General features: G+C 36.0%; 3 protein-coding genes and 1 pseudogene across 4 annotated transcripts in view; 3 read left to right on the top strand and 1 right to left on the bottom strand.

The window, feature by feature from the left end:
* Window positions 1–656: 656 nt before the first annotated feature.
* On the top strand, window positions 657–1,724 carry LOC107743822 (uncharacterized; annotated as a pseudogene).
* Window positions 1,725–2,569: 845 nt separating this feature from the next.
* On the top strand, window positions 2,570–7,182 carry LOC107743808 (phytanoyl-CoA dioxygenase, peroxisomal-like). Its single transcript, XM_016557220.1, has 9 exons — window positions 2,570–2,708; window positions 3,040–3,095; window positions 3,369–3,479; window positions 4,102–4,270; window positions 4,362–4,443; window positions 4,854–5,035; window positions 5,119–5,268; window positions 6,130–6,264; window positions 6,368–7,182. Exons 1-9 carry the CDS (start codon window positions 2,643–2,645, stop codon window positions 6,419–6,421), a joined length of 1,005 nt encoding a protein of 334 aa, XP_016412706.1. The 5' UTR covers window positions 2,570–2,642; the 3' UTR covers window positions 6,422–7,182.
* A 2,440-nt stretch (window positions 7,183–9,622) lies between these two features.
* LOC107744059 (unique cartilage matrix-associated protein-like) lies at window positions 9,623–15,015 on the top strand. Its single transcript, XM_016557533.1, has 6 exons — window positions 9,623–9,908; window positions 10,317–10,373; window positions 10,467–10,565; window positions 13,228–13,247; window positions 13,560–13,593; window positions 14,845–15,015. Exons 1-6 carry the CDS (start codon window positions 9,851–9,853, stop codon window positions 14,940–14,942), a joined length of 366 nt encoding a protein of 121 aa, XP_016413019.1. The 5' UTR covers window positions 9,623–9,850; the 3' UTR covers window positions 14,943–15,015.
* Window positions 15,016–15,907: 892 nt separating this feature from the next.
* Window positions 15,908–24,027, bottom strand: part of LOC107743741 (protein MCM10 homolog) — a 10,496-nt gene continuing 2,376 nt past the window's right edge. For both annotated transcript variants that reach the window (XM_016557138.1, XM_016557145.1), the window contains 14 exons: window positions 23,065–23,230; window positions 22,806–22,973; window positions 20,747–20,863; window positions 20,472–20,665; window positions 20,313–20,383; window positions 20,122–20,235; window positions 19,361–19,478; window positions 18,928–19,141; window positions 18,138–18,270; window positions 17,912–18,048; window positions 17,563–17,676; window positions 16,987–17,132; window positions 16,793–16,835; window positions 15,908–16,285 (listed from right to left, as the gene is read on the bottom strand). In XM_016557138.1, the coding sequence (XP_016412624.1) occupies window positions 16,202–16,285; window positions 16,793–16,835; window positions 16,987–17,132; window positions 17,563–17,676; window positions 17,912–18,048; window positions 18,138–18,270; window positions 18,928–19,141; window positions 19,361–19,478; window positions 20,122–20,235; window positions 20,313–20,383; window positions 20,472–20,665; window positions 20,747–20,863; window positions 22,806–22,973; window positions 23,065–23,230 (1,819 nt within the window). In that variant the 3' untranslated portion in view covers window positions 15,908–16,201. The remainder of the gene's footprint in view (window positions 16,286–16,792; window positions 16,836–16,986; window positions 17,133–17,562; window positions 17,677–17,911; window positions 18,049–18,137; window positions 18,271–18,927; window positions 19,142–19,360; window positions 19,479–20,121; window positions 20,236–20,312; window positions 20,384–20,471; window positions 20,666–20,746; window positions 20,864–22,805; window positions 22,974–23,064; window positions 23,231–24,027) is intronic.

The raw sequence follows: 24,027 nt of genomic DNA, 5'->3' as shown, positions 1-24,027 counted from the left end.
AAAACTGCATGAAATGTCCCATTAGATCCTTTACAGATTTTCACAGTATATATTAATTAACAGGTTTTTACGGTAGCATTTTTGCAGTCTTTTACAGCTGAAATTACGATCACTTTTACAGCATATTTTACTTTTTCCATATGTTCTTTAATGCAATAACTAAAATGCTATGTGCACTTTTTGAGGAAATTGAGGAAAATTCCAAACAATGCAAGGAGCATCAGTTTTTACATGCCACTTCTTGCTTCACCCAAATACAAAAAAGAGAATCTGCGCAATATATTGTTCTGATAAACTGCACATTCTTATGTGAGGAAATATTTTGCCACATTTAAAAATATAAACATTTTACCAAAGATTTGACAAAATACTAAAAAGTTTTTCTCTGGCATCACTGGTGTATCACATTCTGTACTTCGGGTTCCCTCCCGTTTGGACAAAGCAGCAGACTTGTGACATTGTTCCATTTCTGTAGAAGTTCCTTAAAACTTGACCGCAGAACTTAGTCTGCAAGTTTCACTTTGAAATATGAAAGTAGAAGGCTGGCTTAATTCTTTATTACGCGATAAACGAGCATACTGTACATAAAACTGGTTCTTCACGGAAGCTGTAGTGCTTGGATTGGGTTGGGGAAGTTGAAGAGTTGAAGAGAAGAGCACGTCAAGACACAAGAAACATGAAGACTGCGGCCTTTCTCTGTTTTTCTTTCACATATTTTAGGTAAGGTCTTAATTTAAATTTTTGTTACACAGCAACTTTGGCATGATTACTAAATGTTGTTTTTCGACTCATAAACAGGACAAAACAATCAAAAAAATACTGTTATTTCTATACTAAATGGGGATCTTAATATAATGGCTGATTTTTCCCAGGCCAGTTGATTTTCAGAAATGCATGATAGGTTGTACCGAACAGTCTCATCTAACACTAATTCTCCTGTCTAAGAATTCAGTTTAATAACAGTTTGTGTGTATAACAGGTACACAATCTGTAGCTGTCCTAGTAACAGTGAAAATGAAACGGAAATGAAATCTGTGGAGGATGTTTATGAGTTTCTCTGGGAGAACAATATAGACATTGCCTATAAGACGATCCGAGGGGACTTCCTGATACAAATGCAGAATGGCAGCCTGCAGGCAGAGCGATAGATCAACTTCACCATGCAAGATCTTAACTATGTACTGAAAGTGGCTGAGATGTTGAAGAAAATGAGTGCAAATGTAACTCAGCCTAATGACCTCAAGGACTTCTTGAGCGGCAGATACTCAAGTTACAAAGGTTTAGGCAATTTGATGCTCAACCAATATTTTTTCGAGGTAAGAATAAGATCAACGAAGAGTTCAAAACTTTCAAGTTGGTTCTTAATTCATTGAAGATGGTCTATAATCTCATTTCCACAGGGTGAGCCCCCCATTCAGCAAACTCCAGCTATGAGGAAGTATCTGGCGTTCTACAGAAACCTGATGGACAATGAAGAGCCGCTGTACTTTGCCGTGGGTCTTCTACCCTGCGCTAGACTCTGGGTTTGGCTGGCTAAAAATCTCAACACTCCTCCAACCAATGCCTACTACACTTGGAAGGTGGAGAATATGGGCGGCCATCCTGAGAAACACTACAGAGCTCTGCTGAATAAGTATCTCATCACACCTGAGAAAGTGGCGAAGGCTAATGCTATGTTCCGCGCACAGATGCAGAATGAGCATGATTTCTTCTTCTCATCTTGACTGGTTGTTAGTTAAAGGCAAACACTGTTTGAGCAATTCAATATTTCATACAAAATTTTTTTTGCAATAATAATCCAAATATTGATTGATGTATTGGCTTATTTTAATTGATTTTTTAATTGATTTTGCTTACAATAATTTTAAAAGAATTCTATTTTCTACCAAATATATTCTATCAAATTTAATCATGAAAAACTATGTTTGCAACCACATTTTTTGGAATTTACAAACAATAATAAACAATAATACATTTCTTTTACATTTTGTCTGAATATTTAGTGTATTCAGCAGTTCATTAACTTGATTATTTTGTTAAATATAAACTCTGAAAAATATATTTCACATTTTATGGTTATAGGCACTGTATTTAATTTCTGTATCCTCTTTTTTTATTTTTAATACATTTTAATTTTTTAATTTTCTATTTTTATTGTGATTGTGATTTTACAATTATCTTAATTCTTTTAAAGCACACTGAATTACCTTTGTGTATGTAGAAATAAACTTGCCTTGCCTATATGGTTACATTTGAAAGTTTTTCATTAAATATAGTTTTAAAATTATATATTAAAATTTTACAATGAACGAAGCAACTGCAACAAACAAAAGTTAAGAATATTATTTATTTTGTAGTATTTATTTGTAAGTATTAATTCTAATTTGCACTACTCTATTTAGGCTAACTACCCTATTTAACTCCACATTAACTATTATGTTATTATGATATATATACTGTATATATATATATATATAGTTTTATTAGTTAATGAATAATGTTAATCAAACGTCATCTGAGTCTTTACGATATGTAGGACAAGTGTCACTGCACTTTACCCCAGTTATATAACGTTAAACACAAACTCCGGGTCAGACGCACTGTAGTTCAGTTCATCTCGTCGACTCTGTGCTGGATTAAAGATGTTACGGGCAGCAGACAGATTAAAAGTGGTTTTGAATCATCTGGATCGGTCCCACGGTGCTGTCGTATCCTTTCAGAGGCGCGTTTCTGGTCTCTAGGAAGCTAAGCGGCGCTCGCGTGCAGCAGACAGGCGGCTGTTCCCGGATCACATGCAGCACAAACTGAGGCATTACGAGCAGGCCTGCTTTATTGTTTACTACTTTTCATTGATGAAAATATTTATTTTTAACAAAACATTGGATAATATTTTAACTTATAATTACTCTCTTGCTATGATAAATAAATAAAGCAGAGCGATCCCTTTTACGTTAACTTATGTTTGTTCTGTTCTGTACAGTGATTATGTATTAACCTGCTGACATCCGTATGTTATGAACTTTATCCTGTATCATTCAGAGAGCATCCGTCACTTCTGCACAAAACGTGTCATATCATCATCCTCAAGTCCTTCAGTTAGTCAGCTTTCAATTATAATTTCAATTTAAGTGTGCTTTTTATAAAACTGCACATTTGTATTGCCAAAGGAATGGCAGCTAGGCGTACAAAATGTGTGCAATGTAAAGTACAATAACATTAGTGCAAATACTTAATGGTTATAAAGAGTTTGCATTTTGTAATTGGTTTAGTCTTTAAATATTGCTGAAATTAATTTAAATACACTTTACATAATGTCCTAATATTTGGTTCTTGGACTGTTTGTAAACTATATTCTGGCTTGTCTGCAGATACACTTTTGATAAGGGCGTCCTGACTCCTGAACAGAGAATAGCCTATGAAGAGAATGGTTTCATACTCATCCGAAAATTGGTATCAGAGGAGGATATTGACAGATTCAGGCAAGACTGATCAAAACATTGAACATTCATTCATTTAGTTTATAATTGTGGTATTTGCCTATAAAATAATTAAAAATATGCCAGAAAAAAACTTGCTTCTTTTAAATAAAATATTGACTGAATACAAGAATGCCTTCTGTGTGAACCTAAATCTGCAATAGAAAGTTTGACAGACTTGATAATAAAATGCATTGCTATGGACCTTCACTCTGTGATAAGGTTATGTAATGATATGTGGAAAAAGCAAACAAATATACTGACTTCTAAAGGCACGTTTTGTTGTCTTTTTTAATGTTTCATCTGCTACAATAATACAATGTCTTAAATTATCTTAATTTGAGGAGCCAATATTGATTATTATTTATTTTGTAATGCATTGTTCTATATATTAATCATTCTTATATTTAATGCATTTTTTTAAAATATGCAACACCAGCACAGTCACAGAAATTCTGTTTAGTGACATTAATAGGAGATTATTAGGCTGCATGTAAACATAGGTACTGCTGGAAAGTTGAGTGAATTCAGAGTAAATCATTAACAGAACATCTATATTTCAGTGCTCTTCTTTGCACATAACTGAGTGTGTGTGTGTGTGTGTGTGTGTGTGTGTGTTTCACAGGAAAGAGTTTGAGCGCATCTGTAAGAGAGAGGTGAAGGTGCCTGGTTTGTTGATAATGAGAGATGTAACCATTGCTAAATACGAGTTTGTTGAAGGTGAGAAGGCTGTGACCAAACTTCAGGACTTCCAGGAAGATTCCGATCTTTTCCGCTATTGCACTTTACCACAGGTAGACACAAGCACAAGTACTATGTATACAATACACTCACTACAGCAACAAGAATATAATTTTCACCTATATTTGATGGCATGCTTCTCAGATCCTGAAGTATGTGGAGTGTTTCACTGGACCCAACATCATGGCCATGCACACCATGCTCATCAACAAACCACCTGACACAGGTATAGATTTGTGCGGACCTGGTGATCGGATTAAGCATAATATATGGATTAACTGTGCATTTTTAATGTAGCATTTATATAGTCATAAAAAGGTTTCATTAAATAGCATTGCTTAGTATTATATGTATATATATATATAAATTTATTTTAGCTATTATTAATATTGTAAAATAAAACTGCATCTAAATCAAAGCAACAGTAATAGCAATAGTATTAATTAGTGTGTGAGTGTGTTTGTATACACATTTATTTTAAATAAAATTACTGTTTAAATCTAATAAATCTATATATATTGTGGTGTATATGGTTTTCAAACATAATTTGGAGAATAGAATAATTATGTATAAAGTTTTAAAATATTTTAAATCTATTTTAAATAATACCTAAATGCGCACTTCCTTACTTCCCAGGTAAGAAGACCTCTCGCCATCCTATGCACCAGGATCTACACTACTTCCCCTTTCGACCTGCTGACCGCATTGTGTGTTCATGGACCGCCATGGAGAAAGTGCACCGTGGAAATGGCTGTCTGGTCGTCCTGCCCGGTTCTCACCATGGTACTCTGCAGGAACATGACTACCCAGAATGGGAGGTGAGAGATGCCGAGGATGTGAGGGTGATTACGCAGATGCTCTTTATCAGTCAACCTCACTTTGCCTCTTTGTTTCCTTCCAGGGTGGAGTAAATAAGATGTACCACGGGGTGCGTAACTATGGTCCAAACCATCCCAGAGTGCATTTAGAGATGGAGAAAGGAGATACAGTGCTTTTCCATCCTTTGCTGATCCACGGCTCAGGAATGAACCAAACCGAAGGATTTCGAAAAGTAGGTATACTTGCATGCATAAACATGGAGCTTTTACACTAATATTTAAGACCGTTCACTTTGCCCTGTTTTCACGTGGTGGTAACATACAGACCGACAGAGCTAAATACATGGGTAAATGGGGACCAGGGCAATTTTCTCATTCTTAAAGCACATTCGGAGGTGGTCAGGGCCACATTGCATTTGTAGTATTAAAGGAATAATTCACCCAAAAATTAAAATTTGCTAAACATTTACTCACCCTCAGGCCATACAAGATGTAGATGAGTTTGTTTCTTCATCAGAACAGATTTGGAGAAATGGAAATGGAAATTTTGGAAAAACAATCCTCTGCAGTGAATGGGTGCCGTCAGAATGAGAGTTCAAACAGCTGATAAAACAGCACAATAATCCACAAGTAACCCACACGACTCCAGTCCATCAGTTAATGTCTTGTGAAGTGAAAGGCTGCACGTTTGTAAAATCCATCAAGATGTTTTAACTTCAAACCACTGCATTACTCCTAATCTGCTCTAAAGAAGACACAAACACAAGTATGTCTTATGGCCTGAGGGCGAGTAAATTCTTTAGCTAATTTAAATTTTTGAATCAATTACTCCTCTATAACTCTATCATACCTACTGTATCTTACTTATGCAACATGTTGAGTTTTAAAACAGCTGTAAAATAAGAGTTGAATTACTGAAATAAATGAACTTTTCCAAGACATTCTAATTTATTGAGATGCACCTGTAGATGCACAAGAAGAGTAACAATACACTGACTTTTGGTGCTTTGTCAACAACCAACTTAGTAAGTGTATGAAGGCACAAAGTCAGACATTACTAGATGTAAATTTGAATTTGTTTGCATTTATTTCAGGCCATCTCCTGTCACTATGCCAGCTCTGACTGCTATTACATTGATGTGAAAGGAACAACTCAGGAGAACATCAGCAATGAAGTGAAAGAACTTGCAGCCAAGAAGTATGGAGTTGATGATACAGTCTCCTTTCAGGTGTGTTCACAGCTTCAGATAAATGCAAAGTTACTTTCATGCACACATGTGTGGTTTATCATCGCAGTCGGGTTCGACGTGCATGTGTTTGTTCTGTGGGCAGGACACCTGGGCTTTGCGGGGACGTCTGGTCCAAGGAAACAGAACATCAATGTGATTGCCAGTGCTCATCTGTCTGCTTAGAGAGAGAACGGCTTCACAACTGGAATAATTAACAGCACACAGCTGTTTGTTAATTATTTAACAATTTCCCTAAAAACTGATAATTAAATATGCTTTCACCAAAAAGTACAAACTTTGGCCATCAGGTAGCACTGTATAGAATAAATCATGGATCTCACTTTCTGAATTGCCATCTGTGCCTGGGACAAGCAGTCCTGATACCGATCTAATATTAATGAAAGCCAGACACTGTAATATTAGCATCAATGGATCTTAGTGTGGAATTTTCTTTAAGCAATGTAAGAGCATTGGGAATTCATTGTCTTGGATTGATACTTCAGGTGTTCCTGAGAGTGATTCCTGCAAGTAATTATTGAGGTTATTGCTTATGTTGAAGTACTTAAGTACAGAATTTGAGTTCACAGCGGACACTGGGAACGATATAATTGGGAACAGCAGAGCATTTAATCGGCCTCCATTTGAAATATCTAAGATCCAGCTTTTTGCTGATGGAAATGATGGTTTTGAAAGAATCGGAGGCAAAGCAATAAGAGGCAAATGTATTTTACTGTTAATTCTGCTATATTAAATGGATATGTGTTTGATCAACATTAGATCAGGTCTAACCGTGCCTTTTAAACTTTATGACACTACAGTAATAGTAAATTTGCCTTGACAATAACACTACTTTTGGAGTTATAATCTAATTAATAAAATTCAAAGTTTCTACCATATAATTTTGCTTAATGTAAATAAATGCACATTTATTTTAAATAAACTTATGGCTGATAAAGTTTCATATGTGAACGCCAATGTTTTACATCAAATGTAATGGGCATTTTGTGTGTTATACAGTATACTATACATTTATATATAATGTAAATAAACCTAAACGCGAGCAGACAAATTTTTTCTGTGCGCTCAGGAACCACGAGTGGTTTTCCAAACTCGATCTTACACATGTGAGCAAAATACACAATCTATTTATATATTTACCAGCTAACTGCAATCCAATTCCTTGATCGTGCTGATTAAAAGCAGAATAAGTGGGCATTTTAAGAGCAGCCAAGAATGCTTGTTTGTTTCTCTCTCTGCATACGCACATATAATAAATACCATACGTGCCCAGACTGCAGTCTCCATTGAAATCAAATTGCTTTTAGCAGAAAAGGTAAGTGCGCTGAATGAAAGTGGCTATTTAAAGTGGTCGATGGTACAAACTCCCTCAGACCAATTCAAACCACACCCAATCAAAAACTTCCACAGGAATAATGATGAAGTGGTAAGTATGGTTCAACATTATTCACAGTTGAGAAATTGCCCTGGATAATTCACTAGATTGAGCTTAAAGTGATAGTTCACCCAAAAATGAAAATTCTGTCAACATTTATTTTACCCTCATGTCATTCCAAACCTGTATGAAGATGTTTAGCAGAATGTTCATGCTGCTCTTTTCCATACAGTGAAAAGAAATGGGCTGTCAAGCGCCAAAAGTGACTAAAAAAAGCACCATCAAATTGGTACGTATGATACCAAGTGGCCCAAAACAAACCACTTTTGAATGTACACAAGAGCAAATGAAATCTGAGTGTTACTGCAGCTTTCCATCCTCCTTTAGAGGATAATAAGTAAGGATCTGGAACGACATGAGGGTTAGTAAAAGGTTTGGTGAGCAATTCCTTTGAGAGGGAACCCACTTTTACACTTAATGGGTATCTTCTAAGAGTGATTCTCCAGAGCGGAGAGTCTGTTTTTAATGGAGGTACCTTTGTGAAAAAGTCATCTTATGCCTGGAATAGTATTTCACATGCTGTCTGTGTGTGTGTGTGTGTGTTTTGGAAAATGGCTGGGGTCGCTACTGTTTTCATGGGGTGTCTGCCTTATGGAGACTTGGAACCGAAGAAAATACCTGGATGGTATCCAGACATCCAGGAATCCATTTACACAGCATGGAAAAATGCCTCATAAATGCACATGCACACCCTATAGCCAAACCAACCTAGAAAGGGCAAATCATATGCAGGTTTTCCTCATAGACATTGATATACTCTGATAAGCGTTGAGAAACGGAGACAGAAGCCAATCTAAGGAGTGACATATAGCTTTTAACTTCACTCTATCTCTCAGCATGTCTGTTTCTCATTTCCTGACATTCTGTCTTTCTCTCTCTTCGTGTCCGTTTCACTTTAGATACAGACTAGCTGAAGACTAACTGATCATTCTTGTGTATAATAATATAAATATCCAAGCCTGGCTCCAGGTGGGCCTCTCAGTTGTTGTCAAAGAATGTTCTTAAGGTTTGCAGATGTGTAGTATAAATACTACATCCAACAAATGACAGTCACCTTTGACCCGGATGTTTTTGGACTGATAAAAAAAAAAAAAGAGTGAAAAAAATTCACTTGGTTGTTCAGTACAATTTGACAAAAAAGGAACAACTTTTCTTTCAATCTGGTGGCCTCTGCACCCTCGGCCTCATGGGATAGCAAAGTGTCCACTGATTCCACATCTCAGCAGATGCAGTGATGCGGTTTGCATTCTATTTAGAAGTGAAGTATGCATATTTGGACACAGGATTTGTCTCTCAATCACAAAACTCTCACTGGCCTTGGAGCAGGAAAATTATTTCTGACACTCTTGGTAAAGAATGCCATGTGTAGCACACACAGTAACACATAAAACAGTGATCCGGTTATTATTATTACTCATTCTGCAGAATTATTCCAACCCTACAAAACTCTCACTGGCCTTGGAGCAGGAAAATTATTTCTGACACTCTTGGTAAAGAATGCCATGTGTAGCACACACAGTAACACATAAAACAGTGATCCGGTTATTATTACTCATTCTGCAGAATTATTCCAACCCTGGAAAGTCTTAGAATATATTTTCACACAAAAATTGTCAGTTTATAGTTTGTCAGATATAGTATTGCTGAACAGAGATGATATTTGCAGATTATTAGACAGACAGACAGATAGATAGATAGATACTGATCTCAGTGGAATGCACAGGTTATTATTTATGCAGACAGGTGAAAGTGCTGATATTTAGTTAATCGGCTTAATCCTGATGAGTAGCTGCTTGAGGAATCTATCACACGAACTTGATCATTTGTTTTATTGGAATGGAAACCTGATGCTAGACTAAACCTGCCAAAAAGTTTGGACAGTAATGGTCAGTGATGATAGAGGCTGTCATGCACACCGAAGGTCTGATCAGTGGGTGTGTGCTGGGGTCCGTGTCTCCCTCTCTCGCCCCTCCTGCGTTCCCCTGGGCCAGTGAAATTCCAGCTCCCCCTCCTTTCCTTTGAGTTCCCTCTTCTCTTTCTCTCTCTCTCTCACACACACACACACACTCTCAGGTCTCAAGACTCTCTGCTGTGGTTCTGATACCTGCATAAGACACACTCATCTTCTGAAGGATGGCCAGGACTCATACTGTCCTGCTCACACTGCTGCCCACCGTCCTCATTCTAATTGGTGAGTACCTATTGCATGTCAATACTTTGGGGATACATTTTTTCCCCATTAAATATAAAAAAAAAAAATAGCTTTACTTAAAAACAGTAGTTGTTCATGACAACTCATTTAGATGGGTAAAAAAAAGTTTGATGAAATTTATGCTGCAAAAATTAAAATAGAAAGTCAAAAGTTTTCGCAGAATCCTATTTCCCATTGTAAAATAGTACTGTGTGATTTAAGACACCATGGTAATAAATGATTACCATGGTATTTCTAAAGATGCATGTCCAAAATGCTCAATAGTACAAAAAAACAAAAACAAGGTACAACTATGGTACCAGGTTCTAATATTTTTTCTTTGGTTAATGTATTCAAAGCTTTCTTTCATTTCTTGATGTTCTTTAAGAAACACATCTCTCCCTTTAGTTCTGGCCGGGGTTGAAAGTGCAGCCGTTAAAGATGGAAAAGACAGTGAAGCTCAAAGTGAGTTCAACACACACACACACACACACAGACACACACACACACTCCAAATCCAAAACCCACACACTCCCTCCTCTTACTCCATTGCTTTAGCAGGAGCATCTAAACAAGTTTTCATGCCAGCATCTGATGCCTCAAACTTCTTCAAACGCCGCAGTCGCAGATCCCCAAGAACCTATGAAGAGTACTATGGTGAGTGCAGTAAAACGGTCCTAATGTTTTCCATCTCAGTTCTGCTATTCTCATCATCTTTGTAGGTTTAATCAAAATGAAGAGACAATTACACTCCTAATATTTAACAATTAAGGAGCTTAAAGTCAACTTTAAGTAATCTCCCATTAAATTGTATTGCTAATGCACACCACAATAGGATACAGATGTGAAGAAATGAGTGAACATTCTCTCACATATTAGAAGTATGAGCAAATTAACTAGAAGGAACACTAGGAGGTAACACTTTACTATAAGGTTCATTAGTTAACTACTTTAGTTAACATGAACTACGAATGAACAATACTTTTCCTGCATTTATTAATCTTAGTCAATGTTAATTTCAGCATTTACTAATGCATTATTAAAATTACAAGTTGTGTTTGTTAACATTAGTTAATGCACTGTGAACTAACATGAACAATGAACGACTGTATTTTTATTAAAGATTAATAAATATTGTAATACACGTATTGTTCATTGTTCATTCGTGTTAGTTAATTCTTTAACTAATGTTAACAAATGACACCTTATTGTAAAGTGTTACCAATAAAACAATGTCTTGAGTACATTTTACAAAAAATACTATTTCAGTCTTTCTACTTCAAAATTTCACGTTTAATTTAATGTGTTACTAGCCTTTTCTATGTGAAATTTTACTTGCAATAAAAAATAATAATAATCACAGTTTAACATAAAACACCATAGATAAAACTAACCAGAACTGTAAAAGCAATATTTATTACCAAAATCAACAATTTACAGTCTTTATATCCCCCCTACTCCTTACCCAGGCCTACTTACTGTAATTAAATATGCAGATAAAAGAGCCAATAGGAATTCAACCCTAACACAATATGCTAATTTGACCAGACCTCAACTGAAAAAAAACAAAAACAAAACAAAACAAAAACTATTTAATAATAATAATAATAAAAAAAGCTAGATGTACAACATGTAAACCTATTATATTTCTCAAGCCCACACAACAATTTTTTATTTTTTTTTGGTATTGAAGAATATACATTTCTTTATGGAAACTTATTTCTGCCATGGGCCAAAAATATAAAAAAGGAAAAAAATTATAAAATTATGGGAAAAAAAGGTCAAAATTACGAAATGCAAATTCAAAATTCTGATTCTTTTCTGGCTACTCTGAGTTTATATCTCACAAAAAAAAAATTCTTTCATGGAAAGAAAAAACGTTTAAAAAGGTCATTGCGACCTTTACTCACAATTCTTACTTTTTTCTCACAATTGTGAGTTAATATCTCGTAATTTTTGACTTTTTTCCCCCTCAGAATTAAGAAAAACATTCCCTTAATTCTGAGTTTACATCTTGCAGTTCTGAGATTTTTTTTCCTCAGAATTAAGATATAAACTCAAATTTGTGAGAAAAAAAAAGAGTCAGAATTGTGACTAAAGAATAAAGAGTCACAATTACCTTTTTTTTTATTTTTTTGTCTGGAGTCAGAAAATTACAAGTTAAAAAATCCATAGGAAATACGTTTGAATATTATCTTGGACGGTGGGAGGCTCGGAGTCAAAAACACTGGGCTAGAAGGTCCAACAGAACAATATGGAGCAGTGTTCTCTCTCTCCCACAGACACACATACATATGGTCACTCGTCCAAACGGCATCAGGCTGTCCTTTACCCTGCCAGTCTATGACTGCAGCAGTGAAGGCATGGAAAAGTTTTACTTTAGTGTATTTTAAATTGTCAGCAATGTGTGTGTGATGGCACTGCTGGTTGGAGGAGTTAAAGCAGTTGGGGCTCGAAAGTGGAATTTGCAGACATGAGCTAAACTAACTTCCCTCACTATGGAGAGAGAGAGAGAGAGAGACAGAGAGAGAAACCTAGATTATTTTTGGCACTCAATTTGCTAATATCTGTGAGCTGCTGTCAACTGGTTTATGGGAGTGTGTGTCACCCTTAAACCTGTTTATGTTGGACAGTCTGGAGCTTTTGAGGACGTCTCTAGAGATGAAAGCAACCCGAAAACGTGCAGGACTGCAAGGATAGATGCTTAACTGCTCTTGTATGATGTTTCATGAAATCCCATAGCAATTTTCCCTGATGTGTGTCCATTTTGAGATTATCAGCATTGGTTTGTCATTTCTAAACTCTACTGACAGCTTTGTCAATTAATACATTTTGAGCAAGAATGTAACAAAAATGTGAAAGTGCTATTGAAAACCCATACTGGACAAATATTTATTTTTTTAATAAATGCTATTATTTTCAAATCATCAAAGAATCCTGAGGGGAAAAAAAGGTTTCATGGTTTGCACAAAAATATTAAGTGGCACAACTTTTTCAACATTGATAATAATAAGAATGTTTCTTGAGCAGCAAATCAGCATATTAGAATGATTTCTGAAGGACCATGTGACACTGAAGACTGGAGTAATGATGCTGAAAATTCAGCTTTGCATCACAGGAATAAATCATATTTTAAAATATATTAAAATAGAAAACACTTATTTTAAATCATAATAATATTTCACATTATTTCAGTATTTTTTATCAAATAAATGCAGCATTGGGGAGGATAGACAACATAAAAAAATATTTTTAAATGGCATCTCATTTACACATTTATTGTATACTTAAATCTATGCTTTTTTTCACTAACTTTTAGCGGAGCAGAGGGTGAAGATGGCTAATACTATTTCAGTCTTTCTACTTCAAAATTTCACGTTTAATTTAATGTGTTACTAGCCTTTTCTATGTGAAATTTTACTTGCAATAAAAAATAATAATAATCACAGTTTAACATAAAACACCATAGATAAAACTAACCAGAACTGTAAAAGCAATATTTATTACCAAAATCAACAATTTACAGTCTTTATATCCCCCCTACTCCTTACCCAGGCCTACTTACTGTAATTAAATATGCAGATAAAAGAGCCAATAGGAATTCAACCCTAACACAATATGCTAATTTGACCAGACCTCAACTGAAAAAAAAAATACGAGAACTATTTAGAGGAGGAGCGCGATGGTGAGACTGATCTCCCTGTCTGATTTTCTTGGCTTCCAGAAAAGAGAAACATGCTGATCAAACCCTCTACAGGATAGAGTTCCCAGACAGGACTGCTGGACTAATAAGAGGCTGATGACAGCAGTGGCTCTGAGCCTCTCAGACACCCTGTTTCTATCCAGTACACTAGATAGGTGACATTAGATTCCTTCAGTGTTTTGAAAGTAAACGGTAAATTTGGCGCAGTCGATTCAATTTAATCAAAAATGCAATTGTTCCGAATACACGGATTAAGAAGATTAGTTTATGAATGATTCCTTACCATGGCAACCATAGTTCATAATTCTAGCTAAAGCTCCACAGTTACTAATTATTGTTTCTACATAGAGAATGTGTTAGATTTTAATTCCATTTTGATGATAATCGTAGCTAATATCATGCTACGTAAATTGGTGGAACCGCAAAGACTAAATTTATTTTATGCTATAGTTCACCCAAAAATTTTAATTTGCTTAATATTTACTCACCCTCAGGCCATCCAAGACACAGATGAGTTTGTTTCTTCATTAGAACACATTTGGAGAAATTTAGCATCACTTGCTCACCAATGGATCCTCTGCAGTGAATGGGTGCCGTCAGAAGAAGAGTCAAAACCGGTGTTAAAAACATCACAATCCACAAGTAATCCACACAACTCCAGTCCATCAATTAATGTCTTCTGAAGAGAAAAGCTGCCATGTCCATCATCAAGGTGATTTAACTTGAAACCGTCACTTCTGTGCATATTTCTCTCCTGATTCAGACAAGATGACATTTTCGCTGAAGAAAGCAATATCATGAATAGAAGATTTTTATTTTAGCTGGAAGCAATGGTTTGAAGTAAAAAACTTAGATAAGTCTTAATGATTAATTTGTTTCTTACAAACACATCTTTTCACTTTTCAAGATGTTATTTGATGGACTGGAGTCGGGTGGATTGCTTGTGGATTATTGTGATGTTTTAATCAGCTGCTTGGATTCTGACGGCACCCATTCACTGCAGAGGATCCATTGGTGAGCAAGTGATGTAATGCTACATTTCTCCAAATCTGTTCTGATGAAGAAACAAACTCATCTACATCTTGGATGGCCTGAGGGTGAGTACATTTTCGGCAATTTGTTATTTTTGTGTGTACCGTTCCTTTAAAAAATTGTCACCTTTTGTCATTTAAGATATAAAAGTTTTTGAGAAATGGATCCAGTTCTAGCTGTTGTCTGTCTTTGCATCAACAGAACAGTACGAGAGAACCAGAGAGAAGAGTGAGCAGTGGAGAGAATTCCACTATGATGGGCAATACCCACGATACCCTCACCACCGCCACTATGTCTGAGCACATGCAGTGCCTCGGAAAGTGGATAACCATCGTTTGAGGGATACTTTCATGACATAATATAATTATTCAATAGCACTTACAGATTAAATGCTCTTAATACATGTATAATAAAAGGGTTCGTGTTTGGAATGTGACAATTTTCTCCTCTGTTCTATTTGCTTATCTTTACTCTATTATTGGATTCTTTATCAAAACATTCATGATTAGTTTGTGATTTTAAGCTTTTTTCCAAGAGCGACTCATTTCCTTCTTCAGTAATTACGTCCAGCTGTCATCTGACCTCCCTTTTTAATAACTTTTGGTTTGTACTGATGTGTGACTAAAGCTCTTCTCATTTTCCACATCAGTGAGGATCCGATATAAAACGTACCAACCAGAATTATAAAAAAAGAGAAAGGAGAAAGCCAATAAAAATAAAAATAAAGACTTCTGCACCATCTTGTAAACTCATAAATATGGTGTGTGTGTGTGTGTGTATATATATATATATATATATATATATACACACACACACACACATATAAAATAAAAAAAGCCCAGGTTTGTGCGCCTACAGACGGGATAATATATATATATATACACACACACACACACACACACACATATAAAATAAAAAAAGCCCAGGTTTGTGTGCCTACAGACGGGATAATAATTCCTAGGCAGTATTTGCTGGCAACAGAGTGACATTCCTGTGCTGAAAGCTTAGACAGATGGGAAAATGAGGGAGAAAGAAACAAGTGGAAGTTAAGATTTATCGACCTTCCTGAGCCTCGAATCTCACATGCACCTGACTGACAGGAGAATGACTTACTGCCACTCCTACTGCTTAAAGAAAAGCACACAGCGGTAATAAAGCTTCAAAACATCTCTGCATGCTGGAAGACGGACAAGATTTAGCATGTGTTCCAGTCCCTCTGGTCAAATCAATGAGAACATTCACAAAGTCTATAAAACACAGCAAGTTCACTCAGTATGGTTTAATTCAGGTGTGCCACTTGGCATGGTGGATATAAAAGTTCAGAATTAAAATAATACCAGTACATAAGAATATTTACATTTAAAAAGACTTGATAGCTTATCTTAAAACAACACAGTATATAGACAACATACAAACAGTAAGTTACTAAAATTACATTTAACATTGACCAAATATAACGCTGAAGCACCTTCACTCTCACTCTCTGATTATAAAGACATGATCCAAGCATCCTCTTCTGTGTGAGACTGGGCTCAGGCTGCACACAGGACAGCTGACTCTACTTTAAACTGTTGAGGAACATGGGCTGTTCCTCTCCGCGCGGCAACAGTAGTTCCCCTCCAATTTTGGGTCCCTTTTTCTCCTGTGAACATGAGAATGATGAGAGACAGGTTAAAACTGGAGCGAGTTACCAAACAAGTGCTGATATAATTAAACTGCCGAGATGCCATTGAAAGACAATCCAAATGGTAATAAATACATTCCAAATACAGTAACAAATTATAGAATAACTGATGACAGAATTTACAAAAAAATAAAAAAAATAAAATAATGCAGCCACACCGGGAAATGGTGTATATATATTTTTTTTTTCTTTTTTTTTGCTGATATATGAAACTATGCAACAATTATAACAAATATCACTCTGCTGTAAAGCAGCTCTAAAAAGTCCAACTAAACATGAAAAAAAAAAAGTGTTAAAATTAAAACTGAAAAGCAAATAATAGTAAATAAATAACACTAAAATAATACAGAATAGCTTTGTAGTTATAGAACATTAAATTAATTCTGTTGTAACTTGACTCAAGCATCAGAATCAAGGAGTCGAAATACGTAAAATAATAAAAACAGTAAAAAATTGAAACTGTACCTTTAACATGCCATCTCTTTCCCACTTAAAAAGGCCACAATGGCTAAAACGGAAAGTGAAATTTATATTACAACACGCAGTAACAAACAATAAACTGACAGTTAAGTATTAAATTGTCAGTATGTTATCAAATGTCTTGTATAACGTAATATATTTAACACATAAATCATAAAGGTGCTGCTGTGTCCCCTCACCTGCAGGCTCCATGTGGCATCCGTGCCAGGCAGATCTTTCTCTGGCCACAGGGGCATTTGAAGAAGCGTTTGACGGCGTCGTGCCATTGGTAGTCGTGTTTCTCTTCCACACAGCGGTCTGCTGGTTTAAAGTGGGTGTATTTACACTGCGGGCGAGAAGGGCTCATGAACTAAACCGCATAAACAGGCCGTGATTTCCAGGTGGAATCAGTCCGAAACCACGTAATTGTCTAATTAGCATCTTAGAGAGGTTTGTTTGCCTTTTGTTCCTCTTGAACAACATTTATTGAGGTATTATGTCACAAATTATGTTTAAAATTGGTTCGCCATTATGAGTTGCTGTGAATAAATACTGATTAGCTACTAATGATGCAGGAGAAATCGCTCTGTTTTCGTAAGGACCTGAATGAGACACACTGTTATTTACTCAACAGGGATTTTCAAGTTGAAATTTAAAATGCATCCAGTGCTTTTTCTGACCCGTTTTTCACTGAAAAACAGAGTTATGTAATTTATGGATTACTCGGCATAAAAGACAGATACTGAGTCTCTTTAGTTGCAAATTTGTCGACTTACGGTTTTGCAGGTGACGGCCCGACACTTCATCTCCCGGATGCTCCTCATCTTCTCCTCCATCTTCTCTTTTTGCACCAGCGGCTCAAAATACTCCTGCATGGCCTGTTCCTCAATCTAGACATAAGACATTTTGTCAAACATGCAAGCAAACTCCACCGGGGCACCATTTCATATCGCACATGGCAAAAGAAACACTACAGAATCCAAAGCAAATATAGCCATCTGGCCAGATCACACAGAAAGCTTTCAAATCAACCGCAAGCTCCGCCCACCCACTGTGACATCATCATACATCAAAGCACTGACATATCAAAACACACGTGCGCTGATGTTCAGCCAAAATACACACCTCTCCCATCATCCACGAGTTTGAGGACTTGGCATTGAGGATACGCTGAAACTCCTCCGATTGGATATCCTCTAGCTGTTCCCGCCTCTTTTTCTGAGCTGGCTCCTCTTCCTCACCAGTTGAATTTTCATCTGACACTGCAGATGGATTTTTAGAAGAGTAAGTGCAATTGAGGAAAAACAAGCAAGCAAAGAGTCAATAATAAAACTGATATGAAAGTCTGTACCTGTAGGGGTGGAGAGATTACGCTCCACGCGATCTGCGATGTCTTCACTGTTGGCTCGCTTGCGTTTTACAGCATTCGGGTCGTCTTTAACGATGACTGAGCCTTTAGTTTGGAGTTTCCTCACTGCCGCCAACTATGCAAAAATAAACAATAGCTATTATAAACAAATGTAAATGTTTGTTTGTGTTGGAATCCTTCCTGAAAGCATCAATAGATTGAGGGTTTTCAAACTAGGGACCCAGAGTATAAATATAAAGTATAAAAATATATCAACTAACATATCGAATTTTACAGAACTACTGCTTTACGGAGGCTGGAAATCATGAGTTTAATCATATTTATTATAATATATTGACAGCTTTGGTTTTTAATAGAAAATTAAAAGATGCATTAGAGCATAGTTTATTCTTACTGTAATTTCTGACACAAAATAAGTTAAAATTTAAATATTACAAATATATAAATTAATATTTAAATTAAACTAATGTTTTTTTTTAATATAGTAATAAAAAATTTATTCATAATTATTTTAAAAAGTACAAATGTCTTTAATTTTTAAAATAAAGAACTTAATATTTGGAAAAGTTTCACTATTAATATAAGAAATTAAAGTTTTAAATGTATTAACATTACTAAAAGTTTTTAATTTAAGGAGTTTTTAATTTAGTAAATAGTTTAATAAAGTTTTTACTTTTTATTAGTAACACTAAAAAAAAAAAAGACAAACAAAATGTTCCTGGTATTGAAAATATTCTTTAACAAATGATGGCGCACTTTCCCCAAACAATACCTTTGCGGCTGAGAGGCTCTTTGATGAAGGTGGAGATGTATCAAGGAGGATGTCCTCTCCTTCTGAAAAGCCACGGCCCAGTGTGGGCACAGGAGGGCCTGAGAGACAAGACGTGAGGCCAGGCGACCCTTTCGGAACCTCTGAGGCTGCTTTCGGGGAGAGCAAGGGACCCCTGCTTACATTTGGCCGGGAGGGAGCACTACTCTGGAGCACCCTGGGTAGAGAAGACTTAATATTTATAGTACATATACTATAGGGACAGGTTAAAGGCCTTTATCATTCATAAGCACAAAGGATTTGCAGTTTACAGAAGTTAGAGACTACAATCACCACCAAAAACTCAACACTAATCAATGTATCAGCTTCCAAATGTAACGCAAAACAAATACAACGAGTAGTCAAAGTAATATTTAATAGAACAAATGCCTCTCACCTCTTCTGAATCTCTTCCGCCCTCTTCTTTCGAGCCAACATTCTCTGCTGGTGCTCTTCTTTCTGCTGCTTGAGAAGGTCAGACGCTGATATAGACTGAACTGAAGATCCTGCAACAGCTAAATTAAATAAAGGCAAGTTGGAGATTAAATTTGCATGGTTATCAGTATGCGCTGAGGCTGTACACATTTTGTTCAATTTCTTAGAAAACAAGACTACACGTTTAATTTGCATCTCAAGTAAATGTATACTGATTTAGGGATGTTTAGCTAAAAAAAAATAAAAAAATAAAAAGATATTCACTTTTTGCAGTGCGTGCAACATTTAATGCCATGACTTTACAAATGTAAGACTTCTGCTCTGATTTTATACCTTTTTAGGCCTTAATTTGTGTAACTTTTTAAGACCTTTTTAAAAGACTCACAGAAACCTTGCTTATATTTCAGTGACATAAGTGTGCTTGCTTCTGGTTTATTTCTTTGCATGATAATTGTGGGGTGGCATTCGGCAGACATCTGCTGGCCCAAAACAGTACAGCAACATCAGAGAGCATTCAAATTTATTAGAAGTACAACCAGCGCTCAAATTACATAAAACGCATGAAAACCAACAGCAATGTCGAATCTGGCATGACGGCCTATGGTTTGAATATGCACAAGCGTAAATTAGATTTGAAGCTATCTTACAGGTTTGAAACAACATCAGTGTGAGTAAATGGTGACAGAAGTTAAATTTTTGGATGAATTATCCCTTTAAAATTACCTGTATTCTTGGCTTGTCCTATATGCTTTTTAATATTAAGCGCTCCAGGTGTCGGCATAGATATCAGGCCTTTGAAGTCATCTGAACAGCCCGACACCTCTCCTGAATTCAGAACTACATGAAGTAAGACTTGATTAGAAAACACGAACACCGCACAAAATCAACATTTTTACCATAAACAACAAGTTTACCAAGTTTGTTTGTTGGGATGGATGCCAAAGCAGACTGTATAGTGGGTTGTTTCTTTGGCTGTGGGGCAGACCTGTCAAAATAAAAGATTCATGCAATAATTTAGGGTTTGGGTGGATTTAAAGGGAGGTGACAGTCATAAAAAGAGGCAGTGAACTCACATTGAGGGTGCACAGGCGAGTGAGGACATGCCCCCGTAGTGGAAGTCAGATTGGCACAGGCGCTCCCTCAAACTGCTCCACCCCCTTCCTTTACCAGGGGCGGAGCCTGTGAAGCTGGACTGAAGCTCCGCCCTTTTCGAGCTCATTTTCTTGTGCTGGGCTTTAACGTGGTACTGGCAGTACTGGCATTCATACTGTTAAAGCAAACAGGAGAAATGAATTGGCCAACTGTGAATTACTGCAGTAAAGCATGATGTTTGGACAAAGAAACTCACCAAGTTGACTAGCTGAGTGCAAGAGTCTCCGTTCTTCTTTTTAGCCTTGCAAGTGCCGAAGTCCATGGCTTCTCCCACTATAAGGACCTTCTGTGGGTGATCCACTGTCAGGCAGAGCTGGAGAAAACAACAAACACCACATTACTGTCATTAAAATGAACATGAAATGTTGACAACCTGTTTTACTTTCATAATCTGAATTCCATAATTTTAGAAATAAAAAGGGGTTATGTAAAATATTGTTATTTTAGTATTTATATACTGTGTTACTTTAATATTATTTATGTATTATAGTATTCAATAATATTCTGAATTAGTTTTTTTTTATTTTAATTTAAACTTTAGTAATTTTTGTGCATTTTTCACATTTATATTAGTCAGTTTTTTAAAGGTGCCATAGAATGGAAAACTGTATTTACCTTGGCATAGTTGAATAATAACAGTTCTGTACATGGAAATGGCATACCGTGAGCCTCAAACACCATTGTTTTCTCCTTTTATGTAAATCTCGTGCATGCAAAAGACCACTGAAATATAGGTGAATCAGAACATAACACCGACTGTGACGTTACAGTGGGGATCACTAATAGTTACGCCGCCAACATTTGCATATACCTGCCCATGTTCTATGCCAGCTGAACCATCAGAAGTTCTGCAGGTATTGTGAAGAAACAAGCGAGGATAATAGCGAAAATGGCAGATCATGGAAATAAATGTTATGTTCCAGGCTGTGCAGGGGATGTGAAGGGCAGGGATGGGTTGGTGTCTGTATTCAGAAAGGCACGGAGAGCAAATAATGCGTTCTAATAAAATAACGCGAGCCACTAAAGGGACATGGTTAGCTGCTTGCTAGCGGTAGCCTGTTACATTACAGTACATAATCACTTACCAACCACATAAACAGAGTAAGGAGAGATGACTGAGGATGATGGCGAATGATTTACAGATCCTGAGCACCACTGACAAGCATCTGATCTTGTAAAATGTGTGGTTAGCACTGCCGCTGTAGTTTACACAGCACGTGCGATCGCAAATCTCGAAAGTGAAAGTAAAACGCGATCGTGCATTCGAAAGCAGTTTCAATGCCCCTCATATTAATAGCGGCTCCCTGATGCCCGCATTTTATATACAGTATAATTACCCAATGATATAACTGCGAGAGAGAGTATTGAAATATATCACACGTGCTGTGTGAGCTACTGAAATGAGCCGCACTGTGAAACAGCCAATCAGAGCAGAGCTCAACATTGAGCCGCACTGTGAAACAGCCAATCAGAGCAGAGCTCAACATTATTATTCATGACCCTTCCAAATAAGGTAATAACAGACCATTTCATTCTAGGGACAAATCCTAGGGTTGTAAATGGACATGTAAAACCGTTTCTGGAGATTTTTTGCCCTTACCTAAGCCACAAAACTTCTATGTAGATATCAGAGAACAATTTAAAATATTGTATCAATGTATTCTATGGCACCTTTAATTAATTTACAAAAATTTTCATTTTAATTTATTTCTTTTAAGTATTAGTATTTTTTTAAATGTCAACTTTAATTTATTTTGAAAATAAATACAAATTTTACTTAAACTTTATTTAAATTATCAAAAAAGAAAATAAATAATTCACAATAACACTGGTAGGCCAGGGCTTAGTTTATCACTCTTGATTTATATTACAGTAATAATTATTTAGATTATGAATCAAGGTCTCTATATGACATTAGCCGAAATGGAAAGACAAGAGGCAGAAAAAAATGAAGTTACATTTTGCAGAACAACTGAAGAAAAACTGCTGTTGATTTTAAAAATAACATTAAATTCCGTTCACATTTTACTTGCATAATGTGAAATTTTTGAGTGAAACAATATTCAGCAGGTAATAATCAAGGGTGGGACTTGACTTTCATCAGGATTTTTGCATCAGGATTTTGATTGGATGGAAACATGAGTTCACTATTGGTTAATATTATTTTGGTTTTATTCAATTAAGGATACAAATAGTCAAAATTTAGAATTTGTATTGTTCTAAAATATAAAATATTGAGAGGTTTATACACAAACCTCACTGGAACCATCCTTGTTCTTCATTGGGTTGGGATTGAGGATGCCAATCACTGTCCCAGTGTCAGTCTTCCACAGATCTGTGTGAATAGACCCGAACAGGAAGAGAGACACAATCACTTCCAAATTATGAAGATCATTCAGCTTCCAGATGCTGAAGGTTTTCCCCTACAAAAAAAAAAAATACATGCGAGTAATTAAATATACAACATATAATCCATATACAGGATATGAGAACTCACAAATGATGATCACTTACATTGTTTTTGCTCTGTGGGGTGATTTTATTTATCACCACTGCGAAAGTGACCCAGTCGCTGTCCTCTAAATTGTCCCTGGCCAGTCGATCGGGCAACTGAGAGAGCTTGATCAGTCTGCGGTTGGCCATTTTTTGCTCAATGTCTATGAAAGATAGGCGTGGTTTCCTACAGGGAAATATAACATGTGTTTTTCAATAGTAAGACATTTTCAAATACATATTTACACTACTGGTCAAAAGTCTGAAATAATTATGATTTAAAAAAATTTTTTTTAAGAAGTCTCTTATGCTAAAACCAAGCCTGCATTTATTGCTCAATGTCTATGAAAGATAGGCGTGGTTTCCTACAGGGAAATATAACATGTGTTTTTCAATAGTAAGACATTTTCAAATACATATTTACACTACTGGTCAAAAGTCTGAAATAATTATGATTTTTAAAAAAAAATTTTAAGAAGTCTCTTATGCTAACCAAGCCTGCATTTATTTGGTGAAAAACACAGTAAAAACAGTAATATTGTGCAATTTAATTACAATTTAAAATAATTGTTTTCTATTTTAATATTTTTTGCCAAAGCTGAATTTTCAGCATCATTACTCCAGTCTTCAGTGTCACGTGATCCTTTAGAAATCATTCTAATATGCAGATATGCTGCTCAATAGGTTGTTTGCAATCACGTGATTCTGATGACGCGCGAAATGCAGCTGGAGGGCAGGAAGTGATTTTTCTCTCCATAGGAATCACTAGCAGAAACTCAAAATGCCAGTGTTTTGCGTTATGGAAGCTCAAATCGGACAAACCGAGCTTTTATCGTGTACAAAAATGTGTTGCTCTTAAGGGGGGAAAATTCAAGAATTTGACTGAAAAACGCTGGAAAAAGTGGCTTGTAAACCTGCGTCTGCGGTCGGGAGGAGCGAAGCCGGATAATGCTCGTGTGTGCAAATGGTTAATATAAGATAATA

Source organism: Sinocyclocheilus rhinocerous, unplaced genomic scaffold, assembly GCF_001515625.1.
Source record: "Sinocyclocheilus rhinocerous isolate Xijiao unplaced genomic scaffold, SAMN03320098_v1.1 scaffold551, whole genome shotgun sequence".
Lineage (NCBI taxonomy): Eukaryota > Metazoa > Chordata > Actinopteri > Cypriniformes > Cyprinidae > Sinocyclocheilus > Sinocyclocheilus rhinocerous.
This window is presented reverse-complemented; position numbering and strand designations above follow the sequence as displayed.

Bases quoted from the DNA above. Each gene is read 5' to 3' on its own strand.
- LOC107743808 (XM_016557220.1), top strand. From the start codon at position 2,643: ATGTTACGGGCAGCAGACAGATTAAAAGTGGTTTTGAATCATCTGGAT. The intron at 3,096-3,368 runs GTTAGTCAGCTT...GCTTGTCTGCAG, and splicing joins CATCATCCTCAAGTCCTTCA to ATACACTTTTGATAAGGGCG. The intron at 6,265-6,367 runs GTGTGTTCACAG...TTCTGTGGGCAG, and splicing joins ATGATACAGTCTCCTTTCAG to GACACCTGGGCTTTGCGGGG.
- LOC107744059 (XM_016557533.1), top strand. From the start codon at position 9,851: ATGGCCAGGACTCATACTGTCCTGCTCACACTGCTGCCCACCGTCCTC. The intron at 10,566-13,227 runs GTGAGTGCAGTA...ACTAACTTTTAG, and splicing joins AACCTATGAAGAGTACTATG to CGGAGCAGAGGGTGAAGATG. The intron at 13,248-13,559 runs GCTAATACTATT...AACTGAAAAAAA, and splicing joins CGGAGCAGAGGGTGAAGATG to AAATACGAGAACTATTTAGA.